At 35.4% G+C, this 14042-nt stretch overlaps 1 protein-coding gene across 1 annotated transcript in view; it reads left to right on the top strand.

Moving 5' to 3' along the window:
* Positions 1–14042, top strand: part of CBLB (Cbl proto-oncogene B) — a 195456-nt gene that overhangs the window by 110208 nt on the left and 71206 nt on the right. Inside the window, exons 5-8 of the mRNA XM_003798193.2 lie at positions 732–888; positions 6580–6701; positions 10504–10641; positions 13917–14004. Coding sequence (XP_003798241.1) covers positions 732–888; positions 6580–6701; positions 10504–10641; positions 13917–14004 — 505 coding nt within the window. The remainder of the gene's footprint in view (positions 1–731; positions 889–6579; positions 6702–10503; positions 10642–13916; positions 14005–14042) is intronic.

The following is a 14042-nucleotide window of genomic DNA, read 5'->3' as shown; positions in this document are numbered from 1 at the left end:
AGGACTTTTCCCTGGATACCATTCTATGCTCTTATAAGTTTTTGAATCATGTAAATGTATTATCTATTAAAATATTTGATGTATGATATTTAACAGAAGTATTGAATTTTATATAAGACATTTCCATGAGATGATTATTGTGATTGATTAAAAAATTAAGATTTCCCTTTGCATTCATATTAAAGTTTAGGTAACACATACTTTCATCTCTACAGAAAACATCAGGGTAGTGGCAGAAATGTCTTGATGATTTTCCACCTTACCCATCTTGAAATGGTTGATACACATTACTCTTTTATGCAATGAGGAAAAGATTTCTACTAGTATGTGGACCCATCTTCTTGTAACTATCTTAAGAAAATAGAGAGGGAGAATTTAATCTGATTCAGGATTAAATAATCTTGTATACACAATTGAAGAGGTCATGACACATAGGATTTTAACCAAGTATCTCCTTTCAGATGTTTTCCTAGAGATATCTTGATAGCCAAGGACTGTTTGAGAGAAAAATTGACTGAGGTTTTTGTCATATTCTTAGCAAATGAAAAATAATTGAGTTAGCAGAACCAAATACACGCGTTCTTAATTATAAACAGTATTCTCAACTATTTTGCCCTTTAATACAGATACAATTATATTAATGTAATGATTGAATTGTGCTCTTTCCATGGAAGGTATGTCTTAGGTGACACTTGAATTAATTACTCATTTTTTTTCTTCCCCTTTCACAGGACTATCGTACCATGGAAAGTATTCAGACAGTGCCTTCATGAGGTCCATCAAATTAGCTCTGGCTTAGAAGCAATGGCTCTAAAATCGACAATTGATTTAACTTGTAATGATTACATTTCAGTTTTTGAATTTGATATTTTTACCAGACTATTTCAGGTAAGCTTTACTTGCTCAGTCTGTTCTTCCCTTCCTTCCCTCCCTCTCACATCACCTTCTCCCTCCCGTCCATCTCTCCCATGTCTCTCTCTCTCCCTCCTTCTGTTTCTCACATACAATACACAGACATATGGAAAACAGTCTCATTCTCAGTCGCCTATAATTTTATTTGTGTTTGGTCACTGCTGTGAGTTTAGAGTGAGCCATTTGGTGCTGTCAGCCTGCTGGCTGCTTGCTAGCTTTAGAAGGATTCATGCAAAAGAGCTTTGTTTTCAATTCTCTATTTAGGTTCTGACTTTATGCCGTTGATCTTTTAGCCCAGTGGCTATGAGAATGCAACATTTACAACGGGCATTTGCCAGAGTTGTATCTACATTTCTCTTTGGCTTCTTAGGATTTTCTCCTAAGCAAATAGTAAACATAGAAAGCAAACTGTTCTATATAGATGGATACTGTGGTGTGTACTTTTATAAATTGCTTTGCTCATTCAACCACATGTAATGAACACTTTTTCCATGTTAATAAATATTCCTCATCAATGATTTTGAATCTTTAGTGCCTATGTTACATGAAAACAGTATGTTAGTTGTAATTTAATAAAGGTTTCTGTTGGAAAATTTCCATGTTTTTCACCATTATCCCTAATGTAAACGATATTGAAGAGAATATTTTTGTTTTGTTTATTTTTTTTAATCAGTCCTCCACCATTATTTTCACATAGCTATTCACAACAAGGTATGTATGGGTGCTGTCATTTTATTTTTTGCATGTCTTAATGGAGTTACTCTGAACATGAAGACTTGGAATTTGTATCTTCAGTTGGGGTCTTGCCACTACCACATATGTCATCTATAGGATTTGACTCAAGTCATCACAAAATGAAAGAGAACTACTTAAAATTGTTAGGATTTCATTAATATAAATTATATAATAAATGAGGTCAATTGGTGGGAACTACTCTTATTTATGTTCTGATACACTTCTTTATTATCTTAATCTGAAGCAAAATTTATTGTCATGGAAATCTGCTTTCAAGAAATGTTCGAGCATAATGTTGGTTTCATGTTTTCCATGTTGTGTGAATTTGCTTTATGATTCCAATTGGCACTAGCCGGAAAGGGTTGGGTGACTTATTCACAGAAGAAAACAGCATTGCATGGGATTAACTTTAGGAGAAGACTTGTTAATAAGACAGATTAATTCCTGTCAGCAATACATATAGGTTATATTTTTGTTACAATTTCAGAATCATAATTCTGTCTTATCTATAGGCTAATAAATTAGATTTATTACTAGTGAACATGTGCTTCTGCTTATTTTAAATTTATCATAGTTTTATGAATCTTCAGTGGCACATACAGGTTATCAATTCATGTTTTTCCTAAGATTTTGGGATATAGTTTAGGAAAAAAGTTGTTACCTGATAGTGGTCATTTTATAGCAGAACTTCTCCTTTCCTTAAACTTTTCTGATAATTTTCCAGAATAAACACTTTATTTATTTAACATGATTCAAAAACATTCTAAATAAGAAAAGCTTTGCTTCTTCGCCTTGTGAAAGAAGAGAGTAAAAGTAATTTTCACACATTAAACCTACCTGCTCATTTTGGGCAGCGAGTATGTTTTTGTGGTGAGCCTGGATCACTTTCTAGTCTGAGTATTAAAAGCTAGAATGCCTTAGAGTTATATGTTAACAGTGTAAAGGCATTTAACGTTGGTTAAATGCTCATCTAAACTGCTATTTAATAATGTACACTTGTTTTACTTTAAAACAGTGTAAGTAAGATTAATACTCTAAGATGTGTATACTTCATTTATGTTCACAGGGATGGGAGAGGAAAGGGATTTTTTTAAATAGACTTTTTGTGAAAAGTTTTAGTTAAGAAAATCAAAATCTTACCTATGCCAAAGAATGCCTAGTCTCTTTCAAAACATGTGATTATAGAATTAGCTGAAGAACTCTCATTAGTCCCTAATATTTCTGAGATTTTTCACGTCCTTTGATTTCTATACGTACAAATAAACACTTTGAATATAATCATACACATGCTTTCTTAAAACATGATCAGTTTGATTCTGTGCTTAAGGAAGTAGATGTTTTAACTTTTTCTGATCCTAGCTTTAAAAATTAGTTTTATTAAAGGTATTGTCTTTATTAAATTTCTGTATGTATATATAATGGAAAATGTAAGTTTTATTAATACTGTGACTGAGGGACACAGTTCATCAGCTATATGCTGTGGTAGCCATGATATTGGTGGTTCGTTGGCAATGAATACTTCTAACTCTACATTATTGGGAGTAGGGTATTCCAGAATGGTCTGGAAGTGAGTAAAGTACATTCTTAGGATTTGTGGTGTTAAGTACAAAACTAGTATATGAGTTTGAAGAAGGAATCAGCAGCAGTCAGGTGATGAAATTGAAAATTGCAAAAAGAATGAAAGAAGTAAGTTTGTTTCCTCTCGGCTTCATCCTTACAGCAAGGCAGAACTTGAACAGATGCTGGGGAGCCATTCAGGGGATCTCGTTTGGGTCACCTTCCTCATTTCCTTTTTTTTCTTCTGGCTTTATCATCTTCTCATCCCTTAAAGTCATTTGGAGGTGCTGAGATCAATAGGTACTAAAGTCTTGGCCTGGAAATGTAGGGACTTGGCTCTTCTCTTTCTTTTGGCTGGTCCGCTGCTCTCCTGTTTCCCCACAATGAGAGAAGATGATGTTGTTGGACACTGGGACGCTAAATTTGAGGGGTGGCCAGATAAAGAAGGAGTGTTTGGGGAGACTATCCTAGTGACTATGGAATATATAGCATCAATGGAACAGGGAAGAAAATCAAAGAGGAGGAATGTCTTCAGTTATAGCAACGAATTATAGGGAGCGTACAGAGAGACCAGCCAAGGACTCGCTTCCAGCTAACGGTGTCAGTCATTTAGTAGCTTTTCTTAAAACTGGTAGCATTTGGGAAAATGGGGAGACTTGTCTCTTTTATTCCCATTATTAGTTTCTGTGGTGATTAAATATCTCCAAGTAACTTAGTGTTCTTATATGTGAAAAACTGTTCCTTTTATCTAAAAAACCAATTTCAAAAATAATTCTTATTTTCCAGAGCACTTTGTTTTGCCTTATTTAAGCCATTAGTTAGCTAAATACTTTAAAAAGAATAAAAACACATAAGTACTGCATGTTTCTGACTGTTTTGAGTGGGTTGTATTCACAAGAAAAAGCAGTACACAGACTCATTCTATTACATAAATATTTTTGCAATGAGAAGCTGGCTCTCTGGATTATGTACTAAGAAACAGTTGCTAAATACTACAGCAGTTGGCTCAAAACACCAGTTTTTTTTTTCTTTTTTTATTTGTTTTTTGATTTGTGCATTGGTTCTCTATAAAGTTCTGCCGTTTTTTGAATAACTCTTCCATTAATTTGTGTGGGCGTAAATGGCGGTGACCCAAATATTTGTTTGATATTTCTTCCATCGTTGTCCTTTATAGACGGAGAAATAAAACAATAACCAGGGTCTAGAAGAGCATTACTTCACAGTTGTTTTTCTACATATGTTGATCGTTTTCCAAGTATTGTTTTATGAAATTTTTAGTCATCCCTTAAGAAGAAAATTAAAAACATGCATTACTTTTTCCAAGTCCCATAGACTGAACTTTTCTGTTATACTAGTGGTATCCACAGCTCTTTTTTCTATTTTTATTTAACCCGATTAAGTATTTTAATGTGATGGGGAAATACCCTGAAGAGTTTTCTTGTTATGTCAAAAGAGGCTACAAAACGCTATTACTAAATTACCCCTTCCTTTGTTATCCTCATCTCAAGGATTATAATCTTTGAAGAATTCCGCCTTATACATTTGAAACTTGTTTAACAATAACGAGGAGCAAGTCTCAAAATAAACAAAAGCAGGAACTCTCTGTCTTAAGTAATCACATCCAGGATGGCTATTTCAACAGCTTTAACTTGGCAACATAAGATACCTTTTTTTTTCTTTTCTGTAGAAGATTTGAGTTAATAATCTGGCACATCAGATAGGATATGCTGCCAATTCCTTGGAATAAAAGTAGCTGTAGCCTGAAAAATATTGCAGAGGTGATTCATCCACACTATCCAATAAAGTGTCTATCACTGACTGTCTGTCACTTTTGTCCTGCGTTTTTCCTCTGGTTACTGTGGCATCAGATGGAAAAGAGAATGATACATTGGTACAAAGGAAGTATCTTTCTGCCAGGATTTTTACATAACTTTTAAATCATAAGCCTTTCCTAATTTTATATTATTAAGGATAAACCAGAAGTGATTATAATAGTACATTACCATGGAAGGAACTCTAGCCTTTCAGATAAGTGACTCTGCAGGGGTGTCCAACCTGTGGCCCACAGGTTACATTTTGACTTTTTTTTTTTTTTTTTTTGAGACAGAGCCTCAAGCTGTCACCCTGGGTAGAGCGCTGTGACATCACAGCTTACAGCAACCTCCAACTCCTGAGCTCAAACAAACCATTCTCCTGCCTCCTCCTTTCTAGTAGCTGGGACTACAGGCACCTGCCCCAATGCCCAGCTATTTTTTGGTTGCAGCCGTCATTGTTGTTTGGCGGGCCGGGACTGGGTTCAAAGCCACCAGCTCAGGTGTATGTGACTGGCGCCTTAGCTGCTTAAGCCACGGGTGCCAGGCCTACACGTTGATTTTTTAAGGACTTTTTTTGCTTATCAGTGGTGTTGGACATCATGAAAAGTATGCATGGAGCTTTTTTCTTATTAATCAACTTTCATTAGTGTTTGCATATTTAATGCAAACTTATTCTTCCAATGTAAGGCAGCAGAAAAAAAGCAGTTTGGACACTCCAGGAGAGGGTCTGTTCAATGATCGTAGCTCTGCATGATTGCTATGTGACTGACACTGTGTGTACAGGTCTTGGTATCCCATGTGTGAGCAAGACAGGTGTGTTTCTTGTCCTAGGTAGCTCATGGCTAACGTATCTATAACCTTGGGCAGATCACTGAAGTTCCATAGTGTGGCTTCTCCTTCTATAAAATGAAGTAGCAGTGAACAAAACAGAGAGAGATGAGGAAAGTTACAAGAGATAATTTAAATAGGCTGGTCATGGTGGCCTCATTGAAGTAGTGACATTTGAAGAAAGGAATGGCGTAAATATTTGAGGAACAAAATTCAGGTCAAGGAATCGGCAGATACAAAGGCTCTGAGGTGGGAGAGGGCCTTTGTCTTCAAGTCAGAAGCAGAGAGGCCAGTGTGACTGGAGAAGAGGCCGAAAATGGGGGAGTGATAGCAAATGGAACAAAAGGAATTGAGGATCACATCCTAGAAATCCTCTGGCCGTTGATGAGGACTTTGGCTTTTATTCAAACTTATAGTTTTGAACAAAAGAATTATGTAACTTAGATTTCAAAGTGATCACAAGTGCCATAGTGAGAAAAGACTGTAGGGAAGAGGTTATGTGAGTTCCTTTTTGCTGTCTGTGTTCTGTTCCTAAAAAGCCGTTTTCTGCCTACATGATTAAATTAGTACATGTTTGCTGGTAGGTAACAAAGGTTGACCTAAGCCATATAAGCCCAGATTAACTTAAAAAATATCTGGGAGAATTTCGTTAAATGTATCAAATGATAAGTTGGTGTGTAATCAACAGTTCATATTCTCTAGATAATCTCTTCTAATTTATTTATATTTTTAGCCCTGGGGCTCTATTTTACGGAATTGGAATTTCTTAGCTGTGACGCATCCAGGCTACATGGCATTCCTGACGTACGATGAAGTTAAAGCGCGGCTGCAGAAATACAGCACCAAGCCTGGAAGGTAAGACTTCAGTAGTGATATTGTGCGATACATTTTAAGATGAAAATCTTCTATGGGTTATTCCTGAGTAAACCCATGACCCACTAGGAGTGTGTGGAGGGTGGTAGAAAAACTGGAGTGAAATGGTGCTTCTTAATTGAATCCTTTAAATAGGTGGTTCTCAACCTTCCCAATGCCACGGGCCTTTAATACAGTTTCTGTGGGTCACCACCCATAGAGAACCACTGCTTTAAATGGATGCCATTGTGCTTGCTCTGAAAGTCAGTATTCATAAAGTGAAAGGGATGTACTCCATTCTCTGTTTCCGTGATACCTGTGTTTGTGTGCATAATTACATATATCTATTTGATTATTTCAGCGTTGTGCTTAAAGGCAAAATAAATAGAACAGTTTAATGTTCATTATTTGAAGATATTTTTAAAGCCATTCAGCTAGGCTCTCTGATAAATACATGTAAGTGTATGTAAAATACATATAAACACGTGTACATATAAATAAGGACACAAACTTCGATCAGCCTACTATTAGATTCCAAACCAAATATACATCCTCAAAAATCGCTGCCAATGAATCTCCTACTTCTTCACAGTTTCACTATTTATGTTTTACCTTCCAGATGATGAAACTGAGCAAGACTCAGAGAGATCGATTGTTTGATCAGCCCCTATAGTTTTGACCAGGAAATCACACCTTCTTTTTTTTTTTTTTGAAATCACACCTTCTTAACAGCAGATCTTCAACCAGAAAATGTCTCGTCTCGTCCCTGTTTTATTGTATTTTCCCCAGTGTCCCATCTAGAAATGCACTAGGTGCACAGTAGGCCTTGTGCTGTGGCAGGCAGTGTGCTGGGTGTAGCAGGAGTGACTGACATTTGAAAAGTGTCTTCAGAGTCCTTGCATTTGAGTAGGAAATGCCATTTCATTGTTTGCTGATTTTCACGCAGAGATTATTTCATTTTAGGAATGAATTTGGTTGTTCTGCGAATTCTGTCTTTTTCTTCTAGTATCATTTTTATTTTACTTACAGTGCATATGATGTTTTTCCTTTAACAATGTTTTCTTAAGTACAAGCCAATAAAGTTTATTTTATTCTCTGCTCTATGGAAATTCCCACCTTTTTCCTCTTTAAGAATTTATATGGTACATAAAAAGGAGTTAGTGAGCATTGAAAACAGGTGGGAAATCCTCCTGCTGAAATCCTCTGCGTAGGGGAAAGAGAGTTAGTTTTCAGTGGGGCCATAGAAGCCGTGCAGATAGTTTACAGGTAGAGGAGAGGTTTAGATAAATCATTTTGTTTCATTCAAGAATATCTCATGACTAGATTTTCCCATAATTTTACTCTCTTGATTAGTAACATATACAGTAACATTCTTGCTCCTGGGCTAGGGTTCGAAAAATGTTATGTGGTTGGAATCATGCAGTCAAGTGATTTAACATATAAATTATTTGGATAATCCTATAAAAAGAACAAGGAAACTGAGGCTTTTTGTTGTTGTTGTTGCTATTTTCTTATTCAATATCATGAAGACCCTGAATGAGAGTATTGGGATTAATCTAGATCTCAGCACTAATAGTTCTCTTAATAAAAAAAAAAAAATACTGCTCTGTCTTAAAAGCATTCAACAAATGTCCACTGGTACACTTATCTCCAAATGCATCAAGAGGTATACATTATGGCTTTTTAATATGTCAGTCATATCTATGAAAAATAGGATACTGCCCTCTAGAAGAATGTCTTCTATTCCTTACTAATAATTTTTCTCTATTAAATTTTAGATAAAGATGAACTGAACGATATATACTAAAATGTCATATGTAAAGTGTGATGTGGGTATTTAAAATATGTAGTATGTTTAGGAAAACATTTAATGAATAAGTCAAATAAGTTTGATAACTAATCGTTTTATAGAATACCTGTGTTTAACTGGTCTTTTCTCTTGGAACGTTTATTTCCTTGCTTTGGCTTCATAATGAGGAATATAGTTGAATTCATTCCAAGGACATTTGGATTCCTTAATTATGCTGGAGAATCCAGGTGAAATATCCAATGGATGACTTTAGTGTTAAAAAGTGACCTTAGAGGTTGGGCATGGTGGCTCATGACTATAATCTTAATACTTTGAGAGTACCACATGGGAGGACTGCTTGAAACCAAGAGTTTAAGACCACCCTGCCCAATACAATGAGACCCACCCTATCTCCTCATCTCTATAAGAAAATAGAAAAATTAGCTTTGTGTGGGGTTGAGCACCTATAGTTCCAGCTACTTGGGAGGCTGAGGCAGGAGAATTGCTTGAGTTGAGCCCAGGAGTTTGAGGTAGCACTGAGCTATGATGACTCTACTGTACTCTGGCCTGGGCAAGTGAGTGAGATCCTGCCTTTATTAAAAAAAAAAAAAAAAGTGACTTTAAACCCTAAATCACCTTCAGTATGAAACAAATTTATCTGATTATGTTAATTGCGCCATTACAAGAGAAAGAAGTTAAAAATAAAGCAAAAATTCATCTCATGAGGTTGGGTAGCTATTAGCAAAAGCATTAGCAGCAAATGATGTAAAAATAGGTATAATAAGGCCTGAGAGGGAGCAGTTGTTCTGAAAAGCCATATTGTGTCTCTTTCTAAATTGTTATTCTTATTTTCTGTTATCTCTGTTAATTGTTTGAACCTTCTCTGTAATAATCAATTTTAGAAGAACCATCTTACAAACAGTATTTAGTGCCACAGAAAAGGTTGTTAGTTAAAAACTGAGCAATTTCACAAGTATGTATTTCAGAATTTACTAGAGTCCTGGTATATGTGTAAATGTGGAATTACTTTATTACTAACAATGTAGATTTGTAATTATTCTCTTCATTTTAATATATTCTAAATTCCAATAAGATCCATACTACACAGTGACCTTTAAGATTTCTGTTTGATTCTTATTTGAAATTTTTCATATTTATTTTTAAATGTAATGGTTTAATGAACTTCTGAATTATAATTCATAGTAACTTTCCATTATTTTTGGTACTTCTCATATCAGAGCCATAAGTCTGTTATATTATCTGGTTCTTATTAAAGATGCCAATTAATTGGCAATATGATATCCTATTTTCAGGCTCTCTAGAGAAATGTTTTTAGATGACCTTGAAAAGTCATTTCCAAAACATTTAGCACTAGTACACAATTTATAATATTTCAAAATCTCAACTTTTTTTTTTCTAAAGACCTTATTTTCTTAAAAGATGAAATCACACTGCACTACGGAACATACATGGTAATTGAACCCAGTGACTGTACATTATATGTGCTAAATTATATCTTACAAAGTTAATTTTAGAATTCTTGGTTCATCAATGAGTAAAGAATATTAAAGGATACATATTTCTGCCACATACAGCAACCAGACTACTAAAATATAGCCAATTATTTAAGTCAACATATAAGTTGACTTTTAATCTGCTTAATGGGTTACAGTATCCAGAAATGGATGTTACTATGGCATGAGTAAATGTAGTAGATTTAGATAGAAAGAAATGATCTAAAATGAAATAAGTAAAAAGATAGATGACTAACTGAACGTGACAGTGATGAATTTAAAAAAGCAATTCAATGTTTCCTTTCATTGGAAGGAATGACCAAATTTCTTTAATAAATCAATATGTAGAGAAATGCAGTGGCATTACCAATAAGTTAACAGAGTATCAGGAATGTCTAGTTATCATGAAGTCTAAATGATTCTGTTTATACTTTTATCTAAAAGTATATTAGTTGGTTTACATATTCAATGTGATTAGACATAATTTTCTTATGTTTTGCAGCTACATTTTTCGGTTAAGTTGCACTCGACTGGGACAGTGGGCCATTGGCTATGTCACCGGGGATGGCAATATCCTACAGACCATACCTCATAACAAGCCCTTATTCCAAGCCCTGATTGATGGCAGCAGGGAAGGGTTGTAAGTATCATGGGATGGTTATGATTCACAAATCTGAAGAATAGAGACTGCTTTGTGATAGAGAGACTGGATAGTGAGGCTGCTAATCTGGTTGTTTGCTTTTTATCTCAAGACTGAGAAATAATGGATGCTCTTTAGTTTAATTATTAGAGACTTAATTATTAGAATCTAATCATATGTATAGAAAATACATTTGCCCTTTAAATTTCATTGTTAGTTTATATCTTTCATGGAAGAGAGGTTGGGACTTAAACTTAGTTTTACAATAGTTGTAAAATTATGTATGTATTAAGAGAAAATTCTCTAAATAATTGAATTCTGTTACCTCATGTAACTGTCAGATTGCTAATTTTACCTATTTTATTTTGACTGGTGGCGCCAGATTTTCTTTTCTGCCTTCTTCCCCCAGCCCTCCCCTTCTGAATCTTCACAGACCTTTTATTTACACCTACAACGACTTTCATATTCCAGTATTATATGTTAATAGCTAAGTTCAGTGGTGTACCTCAAGCTATTCTTTTTAAAATTTAAAACTAAGTTCTCCTTTTTTGTGTTTTCAACTATTAACATACTTTCCTCTCTGTACACAAAGTTTGGACCATCTGTTAGGCCACTTCATAAGAAAAATACCAGGTTCTTCTTGTTCATTTCAGTCACATGCCTCTCCCTTCAGCCCCTCCTTGCATTCTCAGTGTTCCTTTATCACTCTGCCTTCTCTTGCCCTTGGCCTTGCTGAGCACCTTAGAGATCTGTCTGCTGCAGCTGGCTGCAGCACTGTTTGTGATAGAAACCTGGCAGGAGAACGTCCACCAGAATTAGCAAGGAACAAATGATTTAAATTTTACCTTTTCCAAAGATATTACAAAAAGAAAAGAAAGAAAAAAAAAACTTGAGATCTCTGTGCAAAAAAAAAGAGTACATTTTTTAAAGCTATGTACTTTTAAGAAATTAGTTACATATGAAAAGTATGGTAAAATACAGTATCATCTGTATAGTTCTCCTTTTTTCTTCCATTTTTCATAAATCTGCTATTCTCAGTAATGTGCACTTTAGCTCTAGTGCGTCAAAGATTCATGTGTAGAGCTTTTGCTTCTCCTTGATTACAGGCTTTTTTATTTTGAAATAAAACATACTTTGAAGTTTTAATCTTACAAGTTCAGGGCATGAATGGGCAAATGTGTAGATGGAGTAATTTTGATACATCTTATTTGTATTAGTATCATTCCTTCCATTAATTTTCCAAAAGAAAATCAAACAGCGCCTCCCTAATGGCCCTCTCAGTTTGTGTCATATTCAGATGGAGTCAACTCCGTCGCCAAATCTTTTTTTTTTTTTTTTTGAGACAGAGCCTCAAGCTGAGCCCCTGGGTAGAGTGCCACGGCTTCACTGCTCACAGCAACCTCCAACTCCTGGGCTCAAGCGAGTCTCCTGCCTCAGCCTCCTAAGTAGCTGGGACCACAGGCGCCCGCCACAACGCCCGGCTATTTTTTGGTTGCAGCCATTATTGTTGTTTGGCGGGTCCGGGCTGGATTCAAACCCGCCACCTTAGGTGTATGTGGCTGGTGCCTTGGCCGTTTGAGCCACAGGCGCTGAGCCTCCATCTCCAAATCTTAAAAAACAGAAATCCATTTCACTCATCTATTTCTCACTGAATGAGAGTTATCTGTCCTTTAAGTTCATTTTTCAGATTTTCCTAGGAAATCCTAACACTTATTAACATGTTTGCAGACTCTTCATTTCAGGATACGTTTTTGTAGTTACTTCACATAATAGTTTTTCCCCTTTTCAATATTCACTACTATTGTATTCTTAATTTTTCATTTGAATGAGTTTATAAAGATAGTAAACAGAATTAACCATAATTTAATAAGCTTGATGAAATCCACTTGTTTTTTAATCAAAAATATTTACCTGCACAAACTTTTAAAAACGCATTTCTGAGTAACAAGTAAACGTGGCGGCCTGGGATCTGCACTGAGAGCAGCTGATGCTAGAGAACACGTGGACTCCGTGATCTCAGGTGAAATAACCAATGGGAGCCCAAGAGAGGCGTGTGCTGTCACTGGTACCATCTAGCAAGTGCAGCCCCCTTCCATTCCCCCAAAAGTCTCTGTAGTCATTCACACATTGTAGATCATGTTGACAACATGAAACATAAAAGTTAATTTTAGTAATTCAAGGCTGGGCTCCCTAAGCAATCATTAACAGTCAAAAGGGGAAACAAAAGAGGGAAAATTATGCAAGCACATCATGTGATTACAACACACACTTTACAATTTAGGGGCTAAATTTTAACTTTCCTAACTAGCTTCAGTGATGCCCATCTATATTTGGGCAGGACTCAAGCAATAGCAATCTTTAGTTGCTATGAATTCTGTTCTCAGCTTCAAGATATCCATTGACCATCTGCGGCACCTGGAGGGGCAGAGTCCTGGACTCTGAAATGTTAGCCTTGAGCTGGCAGTGCCAGACGAGTTTTGACTGTGGTCATCAGGCCCTTCAGAGATGCCTGGCCTAACCTTCACTGCAAACATTAACTCCCACAAGTAAACTCTCCAATTTAACACAGCAAGATGGCACGATCATTCTTTTACTTTAGATTTCAGTTTTTCTGATAATAGAAACTTATGCCTATAGAGCATTCTATGTTTGTAACTTTACTGAACTCAATGAAACATAAAACTGTAATGTTTTCTAGTTTTTTGAACTTGGCTATTTCTGCGTCTGTATGTGCACATGTGTACGTGTTAGGGGAGTGGAAACTAAGTCAGAAGAAAGATGGGGAAACTGTAAGAATAAGAAAACCCCAGATGTATTTGTGTGATTTGTGGGAAAACTGTGGCCTTTAATTCTATTTTTCTCTCTATGTGGTAGTAAGTGTGGTATGAAATGATACAGTTAACATTACTGTAATTCTGTTGAGACACATAATAATCGCAAACAGGTGTATTATTGAAGTGTTTTGAAATAGAACATAATTGACCAGTAAAATAAAATTTTAACTTACATAAGGGACATATATTAAAGGTATTTAATCAAAAATGATGCGTAGCAGCTGAGTCCATATTCATCATGTATTTCTTACATGACAATGATTTCTGCATTTTTAAATGTCTTAAAATAACATCATATCATGGAAACAGTGATAGAATATATTATTGATATGTTACATAAAAACATCAAATATGTTTAGATATAGAAGAATTCAGTAAAATAGCCATAAATGCAATTGAAACTTGTATATTTAAAGTAATAAAGTTTCTGTTTAAATCCAGTTATCTTTATCCTGATGGGAGGAGTTACAATCCTGATTTAACTGGATTATGTGAACCTACACCCCATGATCATATAAAAGTTACACAGGTAAGGACAATTTCTGGAAAAGTATAATGAATAAGTAT

This window comes from Otolemur garnettii, unplaced genomic scaffold (genome assembly GCF_000181295.1).
Source record: "Otolemur garnettii isolate 467f Iridium unplaced genomic scaffold, OtoGar3 scaffold00131, whole genome shotgun sequence".
Lineage (NCBI taxonomy): Eukaryota > Metazoa > Chordata > Mammalia > Primates > Galagidae > Otolemur > Otolemur garnettii.
Note: the sequence above shows the minus strand (reverse complement) of the source record. Positions and strands in the feature narration are given on the sequence as shown.